This window comes from Glycine max, chromosome 1 (genome assembly GCF_000004515.6).
Source record: "Glycine max cultivar Williams 82 chromosome 1, Glycine_max_v4.0, whole genome shotgun sequence".
NCBI classification, from domain to species: Eukaryota; Viridiplantae; Streptophyta; class Magnoliopsida; order Fabales; family Fabaceae; genus Glycine; species Glycine max.
The window spans coordinates 6,433,227-6,446,152 of record NC_016088.4 but is presented as its reverse complement, the minus strand read 5'-3'; the positions used below and the strand labels follow the sequence as shown (position 1 = coordinate 6,446,152).

General features: G+C 37.5%; 1 protein-coding gene across 1 annotated transcript; it reads left to right on the top strand.

Annotated features, from left to right (window-relative positions):
- The first annotated feature begins 828 nt into the window (after window positions 1-828).
- On the top strand, window positions 829-5,232 carry LOC100500007 (uncharacterized). Its single transcript, NM_001248595.1, is given in 6 exon segments — window positions 829-902; window positions 999-1,106; window positions 1,841-1,899; window positions 1,991-2,179; window positions 4,634-4,804; window positions 5,061-5,232. Coding segments are annotated over 5 exon segments (669 nt in total). The 5' UTR covers window positions 829-902; window positions 999-1,009; the 3' UTR covers window positions 5,214-5,232.
- Window positions 5,233-12,926: the final 7,694 nt, after the last annotated feature.

The following is a 12,926-nucleotide window of genomic DNA, read 5'->3' as shown; positions in this document are numbered from 1 at the left end:
ATTGAGTATTTACCAACGTAAATACAAACAAAGTTCCTCTGAACTCGATACTCAGTTTTCTGTTTTAATCTTTACTACTTGTGATAAAGTGGATACACTTGCCAAAATCAGATAACATATTATATGTTGGATCAAGACACTACCATATTACCTGGAATAGTCACTTGATGTTCCACAAAACACATTGCTAAAAGTGTCACATAATAAGTAGGAATCACAAACAAAATTTCAATTTTTTATCGGATGAAAACAAAAAAAATATAGACTAAAATAAAAATTGTTAATTTTAAATTTAAAATAAACATGAAAAATTGAAATAATTAGTTTGGTGAATTTTTAAATTTATTACAAATTACCTTAAAAAAGAATATGAATAATTAAAATGTGAATTTGTTTAATAAGATAAAACATTAAATAACAAATTACCTTAAAGAATATAATAATTAAAATGTTTTGTGTATCGCACGGTTGAAAAAATTAGTAAGGATTCATCCACGAACTAGTATTTGTTGTACTTCTTCATCCTAGAATTTGCCTAAAAGTAATATCAATTTACCTCAGCTAAGAACAAGTCATCAAAATTTGGCAAAAGAATTTCGAACTTGGAAGAAGGTGAATTTTGTTTGACTATCGAATGGTATGGTAAAAACAAAAATTTGACTGTTGACTTGTACAATCTAATAAAACCGGCAACCATCAACTAACGACATAGCAGATCAAAGTGTCCGAACCGCAGGCTCCTTCCCCGCGGTTGGTGAAATTACAGTTCCTACGGTGCAAAAGGAAACTTGCTTCCTTCCCATCCTCATATTTTCCAACTCCATTTTTCACTCTTAACACCAACACACCCAAAATCTCAATCTTGTTCAGATCCCTCACACCCTTTTTCCATTCAAACTAAGGTAAAATCGAATCATCCATCACCTTGCACTGATGGGGTTCTATTATTTCCAATTTCCCATTTCCAATTTTCATTTTTTTTGCTCTTTTTTCAAAAGGGTGTGAGAAGATGAGTGAGGTCTTCGAAGGGTACGAGCGCCAGTACTGTGAACTCTCTGCTAATCTCTCTCGCAAATGCAGTTCTGCCTCTCTTGTTTCTGACCAAGGTACCTTAAAAATCCAAACTTTATTGTCGTTTGATTCACCCCTTTTGTCGTTTACCTGTTTTTCTATGTTGTGTTTTGATGTCTTGGACTGCCCTTTGTGTTTTTTTTGCTCTAATTTGTACGGAACTCGTCATGGCATGCATGTCTGTCTCTAGAGTTTGTTATTGCCTATTGGGAAATGGGGCTTCTTATACCTTCACTCTTCTTCCTAATTGTCCTTTGGATTGTGCTAAATTGCCTACGAGCAAGAGTATAGGGATTGTTATCATCCAAAATTTGTAGTAATAGAAATTATTTCAATGTCAAGATGTGGTCAAAGCAACTAAAAGTCATTATTTTGTGTTATTCAATGATTTTGTGCTACTGCTTTATGTATCTATCTATATGATTTGATGAACTATCCTATCTTATTGATCAGTTTTGTGAATTATATTATTGGGGCTAGTCATGTTCTTGGGTTTCTCTGATGTTCTTCGCCGGTTGCTGCTGTTGAATATGGTGATCCCAGGCTGGCAACATCGATTTGTTTGTGTGTCTCTTTTGTTTATAGTGTTTACTCTTTAAAAGTGAAATCTTAGACAATTTCTGGAGGAGGTGGAGGATTTAATTCACTTTGCTGTGTGTTGGGTGTCATATTGAGCATGCTTCTGTGATATGAAGATGTATGATGGCTTATCATTTACTTTTATGTTAAATCTTGTTTACTGATCTTTTTAAAACAACACTGTTTTCAGAACAGAAGCCGCAGAAGTTGTCTGAGATCAAAGCGGGGCTAGATGATGCTGATGTTCTGGTACTAGGATGAATGTTCTTACATGTCCGTGCTTTGTTTTTGTAGGTTTTATCTTCTGTTCATTTCTTATATCACTCTTCTCTCTCTTCAGATTCGGAAAATGGACCTTGAAGCGAGAAGTTTACAGCCAAGTGTGAAAGCAATGCTTCTTGCAAAGTTGAGGGAATACAAATCTGATCTAACCAATTTGAAAAAGGAATTTAAAAGGCTAACATCACCTAATGCTGATGAGGCTGCCCGTGAAGAATTGTTGGAGACTGGAATGACAGATACACATTTGGTATATTTGGAACCCTGGATTGTATTACTTGATAACATCCTTTTCTTAAAAAATAGTTTGGGACTTTATTAGTTAGAGTCTTAGAGAGCTCCAAATACGAAATATGTTTTCTTCTCTTTGGATCACCAATGAATATATCTTGACCTGTTAATCGAAGCAAATTTAGAATTATAATAATAATATATAACCTTTCTTGTATCTTCACTCAATAACTTAAACTTTTGGGATAGTTAGTCCATGACATGGTATCAAAGCTTTTATGACCAAGTGGTCTAGAGTTTGTTAACAAAAGTTTAATTTCAGCATGCGAAGGTGGACTTGTGCATTATCTTTGCTTCATGCCCAAAGGGGTCTTGTGTGAGGGGACATGTTAGAAATATATAAAACCATTGATGTGTCTTCACCTAGCAACTTAAGCTTTTGAAATAGTTGTTTCATGATAGTAGCTACCATTAAGGCTTTTCAAATAGCAATCTTTTTGTTGAGATATTGAAGGAAATATTGTTGAGATATTTGATATAATTAGGGAAATTTTGTCAATTAATGTGATTAGGGAATTTCTACTATCTTTCCATTATTTCTATTGGTAGATTAATTCTTATCCTTGATTCTAATCCCTTGATCTATGGGCTTGATTCTCTTAGTCTTGTATATAAATATAGTATTGTAATCATGAAATAAATATATCATCCTTTAATTTCAACATGGTATTAGAGAAGTCCCATCCTCTATGGTCTTCCCATCACTACTTTATTGTCAAGCTCCCTAAAATTCAGAATTCTACTTTAATTTCACTATTATTCTTGCCAATGAATCATCTTCCATGTTGTGTCAACTTTCCAACATCTTGCAGCATTTTAACTCCCCTCTGTTATATTAAGATATTGCGGGAAATATTGTTGAGATATTTGGTGTAATTAGGAAAATGTTGTCCATTAATTAGGGAAATTTTGCTTTCTTTCCATGATTTCTATAGATAGATTGATTCTAATTCCTATATTTATGAGATTGATTCTCTCAGCCTTGTATATAAGTATAAAACTATTATCTTGAAATAAACACATCATTCTTTAGTTTCAACACTTTCAATTGACTGAATGTTTCCGTAATTACAACATGAGAGACCTATGCACTGTCTACACTTTAAGCCCAAAAGGCTCTTGCACGAAGAGACATGTTAGGAATATATTATAACATCATCATTCATGTGTCTTAACCTAGTAGCTTAAGCTTTTGGGATAGTTGGTTCATGATAGTAACTACCATTAAGGCTCTTCGAAAAGTGATCTTTTGATTGATTGAAGTATGATTGACCAAGGTAGGGCATTTTTATAAACTATTTACCAGAAAGATCTGTTTTGAAATATTTTACCAAATTGGGGGTGTTTTGACCGTTGATCAGGTCAACTCGCCAGTCAAAGTAGCGATTTCAGTGCCATTGCAATGGTTATATATTTTTTAAGGATTGGACTGGTAGTCCATGTGATGTGCCACGTTGGATTTGCCAGTTAGACTAGTGTGTTCTGAAAATGCCATTCTGACCGATGAGTCCATGTGCTACATGGACTATTTTTCCAATAAAAAATAACAAACGTATAACAATAAAAAATAACAAATGTATAAAGTGGCACTGCCACTGGTGGAAACAAGGAAATGAAAAAAAACTGTCATGTTATCTATTTTTTTTTATTTCCTTGTTTTCACTAGCAGTAGTGTCACTTTATACATTTTTTATTTTTTTATTGGATAGGCAGTCCATGTGGCATGCCACGTTGGACTCATGTCAAAATGGCATTTTCGAAACATGCCAGTCTGACTGGCATTTTCACTGTTGGTTTTTTGTTAGTACATCATGTTAGGGTATTTAATGTTGATATCTTTAGCCTCTTTTAATCCCGAATTCTGTTGTAGAATTTATGGTTTTAGTTCCTGGACACCATTGATGTTCTAACTTTAAAGAAATAGCTGTGACTGAATATGAGTTTGATCAATTACTATGCCCTATTTTATTGAAGGCTATATTACAGGAGTATCTATTGTAGAATGGTTGTGGTTTGCATTGTTTTAATAGCCTGTGAATTATGACTATTATTATTATTAAGGATGGCATATTACTATGACAATTGAGAGTGTTATGCCTGTGATGAGAATATGACTGATTGTTTATTGCTATGCAAACGTGTGCATATGCATATCTTGGGCTCTGTTTAGACTATCCCAATATAGTTTTTTAAACTTTTAAATTACTATAGGTTTTTGAAATTGATTGCACTTGTAACTGAAGTAGTGCAGTTTCAATGCATATCCAGTGCTGTTAGGCATATTCCCACATTTTTTGTTTTCTGAATTTTGAAATTAGTTGGTTTTTGAAGCTTGTTACACTTGTAACCAGAGTAGTGCAGCAGATCTGATGTTAATCTATTGTTTGTTGGGAAAATATGGATAATATTGCAGGCTTCTGCTGATCAGAGAGAACGATTAACTATGTCCGTGGAGAGATTAAACCAGTCGAGTGAGAGGATTAGGGACAGCCACAGAACCTTGCTGGAGACTGAAGAACTTGGAATCAACATCATCCAAGATTTGCACAGTCAGAGAGAGACTCTACTGAACTCTCATAAAAGGGTATGTTGATATGTGAATGCTATTTTTTAAAATTGAGTTCTTATTATGTTAACTTTAGGTAGTTTTAGTCCTTTATACATTCACTAGGAAAGAATCACGTGATGATCTTATTTTCTAAGGAAAAGTATTAAAAACCAATCATGATACTTCTTCCTCGGGAATAATATTGTGAAGCCTTCTTCAAATTAACAAGTACAATATAGAACTTGTGATGATTGTTGGTTGATGTTGATGGTCATTTTTCTATGCCTTGCAGCTTCATGGGATAGATGATGCTATTGACAAGAGTAAGAAGGTTTTAACTACCATGTCACGGAGAATAACTAGAAACAAATGGATCGTTGCATCTGTGATTGGAGCTCTTGTTTTTGCTATAGTTATTATTCTCTTTTACAAGCTATCTCATTAGCTAATATACACAAGATACAACAGGATGGAAGCAATGTTTAATGCTTTTATGTGCTTGGTTTGTATATAGGAATCATATGACTTATGTGACCATGCAATTATTTCCCCATTGTATTGGTAACTTTTCGATGATACATTGCTCTTTATGCTCTTCATTGTGTTTTTCTTTCTGATCTGTAAGAGCATTAACTTAATTGAAAGTAATTTTGTTCAAGCGTGCTCATTTGATGACATGATGCTTTTCTTGCATTCCTGAAGTTCATGAATTCCATATCCTATGTGCTAATGATGTATGCTAGTGCCTTTGTTCAGCAAAGAAACACTGCTGAACATGCAATTCCTATTATTATCTTCAAATCTGTTGTTTCCACGTATGTTTTGACATGAAAACGTGTTACACAAAGGGTTTGATGTGTGTCAGATACATATTAGTCAATTCCTTTACGTGTTTGCTTCAATAGCAGTGGTTCTTTTTCTGTCTTCCTCTTTACGTCTCGCAGCAAAATGTGGAGGAAACAATGGAGCTTTCAAAGCTCTTATTACTCTTAACCCTGATATGGTTTCATTTATATTTTATTTTTCCCTTTCTAATTCAACAACTTTTTTTTTCTTGCTCAGCAAAAATAGATATTTTATATATATGAGGAGTACCAGTGGTACTAAAGATACATAATGAGGATTATGTAGCCAGCTGGTTCCTTTGTTTGTTACAAGGAACCACGCTAGTTTCACAATAACATATTACAAATGTCCAGCACCTACTATCCCATCCTAAATACAAAAACCTGCTCTTAGATTAGTGGACCATTGGTTAAAGTGTAGTGTAAAATCTTTTTCCATAGATTTGAGTCATGTTCAAATTAGGAGTATTGCATCATCCAACACTTTGCTTCCATTGAAGGTTACATTTTGGAAAATTATCCTATTTCTTTGCTGTCATATGGTCCATGTTAAAGCAACCCACTAGCATTTCCATCTTGTGGATTTTATTCCACCAACATTCCCATTTCCATGCTGCAAAAAATGATCCCTAAGATTTTGCGGGAGTGCGGTCACCATGTTAATCCAGGACAATGACTCCCACCATAAAGGTAGGGTTTTGCTACAATTAAAGAATAGGTGGGTTGCATCCTCCTCATTATTATTGCAGAATGGGCACAACGTGTCATTTACCACCACTTGCTTCCTTCTCAGGTTTAGCTTTGTTGGTAATCTATCTCTGATCAGCCTCCATGCAAATACTGATGATTTTGCTGGGATTATGAGTTTCCATAGCTCCTTAAAAACAACATCCTGATTTTCCCCCAGTGATTCTCCACATAGCAGATCATACGTGCTTTTTGTTGAGTAGTGTCCACTTGGGTAAGATTTCCAAACCCAATTATCTGCTCTATGTGGGTGGATTGTTGTCCGTGCTATCTCCCCTAGAAAGCCATCAGCCATTGCAACTTCACTGTCGAATAAAGGTCTCCTCCAGTTGAACTGTCATTCCCATTCTGCACTTGTGTTGCTCTCCATCTGCACAATGATTTGCTGTTGTTGGCATGAAATTTGATACAATCTAGGATATTTTACCATTAATGGTATATCAGTGCCTATCCAGCAGTCCTCCCAAAACCTAATCTTGTCACCACGTCCCACCCTCCATGTTGTTTCCTTTTTAAGTACATTGTTCAGCTGCTGTTGGTGAGTTATCAGTAGGTCCTTCCACCTTGGGGATTCGTTACTACCTCTTCTTCCTTCTTCTAGGGTTCTTCATCCACCATATTTAAAGTCTAGTATCCTGGCCCACAGTTCCCCATGCTGTTGAAAAAGGTCCCATCGCCATTTCCCTAGCAATGCGGTGTTAAAGGTCTTGAGATCTTTTATATAGAGGCCCCCTTTGTCATTTGGTAGATACATTGTTTTCCACTTGACTCATGCAATCTTCCTTTGCTCCGTTCCACCGTCCCATAGAAATTTATGTTGAATGCTTTCCAATTTATCAACTATTTTTGTGGGTACCCTGAAAAATGAGAAAAAGTAAATGGGAATTGATGTTAGGACTACATTAATAAGTGTCACTCTCCCCCCAAAGGATATGTGTCTTTGTTTCCATCTGACTAATTTCTCTCGCATTTTCTAATTATTGGATCCCATAACTCGCTACATCTTGGGTTTTTCCTGATGGGGATGCCCAAATACATGAATGGCATGGACAACATGCTGCAATTGAGATATTCAACAGCCTATTTCCTCCATCGATCCGATTTCCTGATTGCCCCAAAACAACTTTTTACGAAATTGATCTTTAAGCCTGATGCAAGTTCAAAACTCCTCAACATGGTCTTAATTGTCTTCACATTATGCATTGTAGCTTCTCCAAAAAATATGGTGTCATCAGCGTATTGTAAGATGTTGACTGCCTCATTGTTTTCCCCCACTAGGAAATTGCTAAACAAACTCTTATCCAATGCTTCTCTCATCAAACTGGTTAGGCCTTCTGCAACAATATTGAACAGTAGAGGTGCTAGGGGGTTGCCTTGTCTAAGGCCTCTTTGTGGAATGAATTCGTTTGTGGGGCTACCATTTACCAATATAGAAACTGAGGTTGAGCTAAGACAACCCTCAATCCAACAAATCCACTTGGGGCAGAAGCCCAATCTCCTCATCATGTATGATAGGAAATTCCACGAGACAGAGTCGTATGCTCTTTCATAGTCTACTTTGAACACCAAGAATTGCTTATGGCACCTCTTTGCTTCCTCCACCGCTTCATTAGCTATCAATACACTATGTAGTAAGTGTCTTCCACCTATGAATGTGGACTGTCTTGCATCTATTATCTCTGGCATTACCTTCTTCAATCTATTTGCTAGAAGCTTGGCCATAATCTTATACACACAACCTATTAATGAAATAGGTTTGTATTCATTAAGGTTTTGTGGATCTTTCACCTTGGGGATCAGGGCAATAAAGGATGCATTGCTGCCCTTTGGGAAAATCCTATTGGCATGGAATTCATCAAGGAACCGGCTGATATCTGGCTTTAGTAACTTCCAAAACTGTTTAATGAATTCGAAGTTTAATCCATCCGGTCCTGGGCTTTCCTCACTTCCACAATCCCATACAACCGCCCTTATTTCATCCTCATGGAAACTCCCCACCAACATGTCGTTTTGTTGCTGTCCAATACCATGAAATCTGATTCCATTAAGATCTAGTCTGCCCTGCTCAGGTTCACTGAATCTGTTCATGAAGAACCTACGGACTTCCTCTTTCACTCTTATCGGATCTTCTACCTATGAACCCTCAATAGATACTCCTTTGACTGCATTATTTTTGCGATTAGAATTCATCAACAAGTGGAAATAGCGTGAATTGCAATCCCCTTCTCTAATCCATCTTGCTCTCGCCTTCTGTCTCAATAAGGACTCATGTGATTGGGCTGCTGACCATAACTATTCATGTAGCTTTTTGCGGGTTGCCAATTCTTGGGAGGACACCTGTCTATTAGTGCTTGCGTCTTCCAACTTGTTTAGATCGCCTCAATCCTTTGTACCTTCTTGAGTGTATCTCCAAACTGCTCCCTGGTCCATAACTTCATTCTCTCCTTAAGTTTTTTGATTTTTTCTTTGAGTGTAAAACCCCCCTAGCCCTTTGGTTGTGTGTTTGTCCAGCACTTGTTAACTATATTCTCAAATGACTTGTCTTTCAACCAGCAGTCAAGAACCCTAAAAGGTTTTGGCCCCCAATCAATATTTTTGGATCTAAGCAGGATGGGACAATGATCTGAAAAGTTTCTATCCAAGATGAATTGGGTGCATCCGGGCCATTTATTGAGCCACTCGTGAGAAACAAAGAATCTGTCTAATTTACTCTTGGCAGCCCCATTTGGTCTGAACCACGTGAGTTTTCTTCCCACACTTGGTATCTCTTCTACTTCTATGTCAGTTATCCAGTCATTGAACTCATTGATAGTGTTGACATCCTCCCCCCTTTGAGACACACCCACTCTTTCAAATGGATGTCTAATGTTGTTGAAATCTCCTAATAAACACCAAAGGCCATCGGGACTTAGATTTTTCAGCTGCCTGACAGAGTCCCATAAAGCACGCTTACTTTGGATATCACATGGAGCATATATATTGACTATAAAAATTGTCTGAGTCTCATGGATCCACGTTCCTTCCAATAGAATGAAACCTCTTTCATTTACCCTCCGTTCTACTTTAAAAGCTTGTTCATTCCCTAGGCACAGTAATCCTCCAGCTGTATTTGTTGCAGGCTGTATATCCCAGCTAACTTCCGAATCTCCCCATAGAGCCTGACACATGTTCTTGTCTATTTGCTCTTTTTTAGTTTCCTGAATGCATAGCATATCTAGTTGGTGTTTCTTGACCAACCTCTTGATTGCTGCCCACTTCACCCCCCTCCGTTCTACTTTAAAAGCTTGTTCATTCCCTAGGCACAGTAATCTCCAGTTGTATTTGTTGCAGGCTGTATATCCCAGCTAACTTCCGAATCTCCCCATAGAGCCTGACACATGGTCTTGTCTATTTGCTCCTTTTTAGTTTCCTGAATGCATAGCATATCTAGTTGGTGTTTCTTGACCAACCTCTTGATTGCTGCCCACTTCACCCCCCTCTCTAGCCCTCTTACATTATAGGATACGATATTCATGAGAGAATATTCCTATTTTCCAGTGCCTCTGCCTCCTTCCTGTCACTGTTCTCCATTGTTCTGATTTTATCAATGACTATAGCTTGATCTGTGTGACATGTCACCCCCATATCTTTTGCCAACTCCCATTGAGATGTTGCCTCCTTTAGCTGGTTTGTGCTGACTCCATCAGTGTTTGGTGATGTCTCCACATTTTTATTTTGTATTCCATGTTGCAAGGTTGCTCTGTACATGGGAGAGTTGTGTCCTTCAAAGCCTATGGTTGTTGTATCCTTTTCCACAAAGGCCTGCAGCTGGTTATTTGAATTTGTAATTGCTCCCATTAGTTTTCCATTTCCATTTATATGGGCCTCCTGCTTTCTACACCCCATGTTCCTTGAATACACCTTCCATGTGCTTCCATTATCCACTTTGTGAAATTGTGGGTTGTTGCAATTATTTTGTGATACAATAGGGGTGGTGTGGTTAGTAAGGCCCAAATTAATGATGGGCCCATTTGCAACCGCTGCCATATCACGTGTCTCATTAATTGACATTTGTGACCCGTTGAGGCATTCATGGTCAGCTCCACTTTGACCGTGGGCAGGGTCAGCACCACCTTCCCTTTTAGAGCACCCACGTACTATGGGTGTCGTGCCATTACTCCCTTGACTTTTTTGTTTTAGTGCTTTACGCATTTCTTCTTCACCAAAATGTACCTCTGGGTCTAGCATGGGCTGCGACACGGGGTTTGTCGCTTTTCCCATTTCCGCATCTGGCGTGCGTGTTTCGTCTTTGGGGCAATGTGCCCAGCTACCGCGGTCGTTACCCGTTGAGTCCACTATGTCTCGTGGACCGTTAGATAATGACGCGTGCTGCTGGGTCTCGATGTCGTCGATACGTTCGTCGACGTAGTTACTGGGCGAGTGGTGGAGATCAAGAGCTTCAATCCTCTTTGACTTCGATGTTCCACTATTGTTGTCATCAGAATCGATCTTTTCCGACGACCCGATGGCACTCTGACAATGGTGACTGTGCTTTTCGGCTTCGCTCCAAGTTTCTTCAACAATGTGCACTTTGTGGATCTCCCTACTGATGTGAACTTCGACCGTGTGTTGGAATATAGGTCTCCATGGAGTTCTGATGAGAACCCTGGCCCTATCTAGCCTTCGCAGCTCTTCGAGTCGTCATCCACCTCTACCAAGTCCCCTATTGCTGCCACGATTTTACGAATTTGTCCAATATCCCACGCTTCTAAAGGGATGCTCCAACACTGAGCCCATACCAATCTGTGTCCCGGTCTCATCGTCGGATTCCATTTCTCTAACGAATGAAACGGGGATGTGCCATGTCTGATTTCTTTGATGATGAGCTCTTCCGCTTTGGTATCTGAGAGACCTAGGAGGAGTATCATATCATCCCCAATGTATTTCGGCACCACATTTGTTCCTATCTCCCAAGGGAGTTCGTCCTCGACCCTTTCGAATATCCCCGATTTCTTTAGCCGGCCCACCCATATATCAGTGTACCATTTCCTCTCCCCCGCCGGGATCTCAAGCTGGATCGATGAGTATGATCCATCAGGTTTGAAAGTTCTAGGCTGTGGGTGGCTCTGTTGTCCGACGTTCGTTTTGGCAGTTGCCACCACTTTCACGTATGACATGGAAGTTGCCTTGCAGTGCGTTGCCATTTGTCTAGGTGCTTCCACTTCTTTGTTATCGCCATCTGCCTGGGTCCTGGGTTTGACTTTGTGCTCTTCAGACCTTGCCTTTCCTCTCCCGTATTTTGGGACATTCACGTACATCTTGAGTTCTCCAACTATGATGTTGTCGAGCAGTCTTTCTAATATGTGCTCGTCGGACACCCCTTTGAACCTTACGAAACCGTACCTTCTGCCACCTTTGTTCCTATGTTTGGAGATGAAGACCTCCCTCACATCCCCCCATTTTTTGAACTGGGCCCAAAGATCCTTCTCCGTTGTATGTTCGGGGAACCTCGTGAAATAAAAAGTTGTGATATCATCTCTCTCCCTCGAGTTTGCATGATGATACCTTTGATGTTGTCCAAACCTAGTATCGACGTAGCTCTGTCTGGGATCCACTCTCGTTCTCACCTCTTCTCTATGTCTACCTCTCCCTCTGGTCACGGTGGTCCACTCCCTCCCCCCTTTCTCTATCGCTCTCGCTCTCTCTCTATCACTTATATTATCAATAGATGAAATGGAAACTAATTTAATTCAATAACTGACATTGTTATGTTTAAGCTTCTATGAGGAAAATGGTTTAGCTTTATAAGAGACATTTGGGTAGTTAGAATGTGCAAATTGTTTTATTAGATACTTATTCAATAAGAGTTTCATACAAGGCCTTTTTTTTTTTAAAGAGAAATACATGAGTTAACTTTAAAATTTTACTATGCAATTTATTGAATTTAATTAAAAAGAATATATTTGAATAATTTTTTTTATAAATTTATCAAGATAACTTAAAAAATTTATAAAATACTATAAAATATTTTCAAAAATTTAAATAAATTTGTTAGAAACTCTTTTGAATGTCTTTTAATATTTAGTCTGTCATCATCCCTCGAATATTATTATTTTTGTTTTACTTTTTTTTTTAGACTAAGAATTTTTGTGTGTCAAATTATGATATAATTATTTGATATGTTTGATGTTTTTTGAATTATCAAGTTTTTCTAGAACTTAATTTCATTTCATAGTTAATGTAATAACAACGCATATATATTAAATTGAATTTAATATATAAGCAGTGTAATTTTTATTATACAAACATCTAATAGAATTTCACTATATCACTACAACATTATATTCATTAATATAAGGGGACAATAAAACAAAATGAATTTGGTCTAAAAACTAACAAAATGAATTCTTATTAAATATCTGTGTAACACTTGCACATGAATTATTTTTTATAAGCAATTTTTATTATTAAAACTTAAAAGACCTAATGAGATCCAAGATATTCCGAATTAGGATACCACATTACAAAACAGTTTCGAAGATACACATTATAAAAAGAGTCAAATAAGAATTTTTCGTGTATAATTT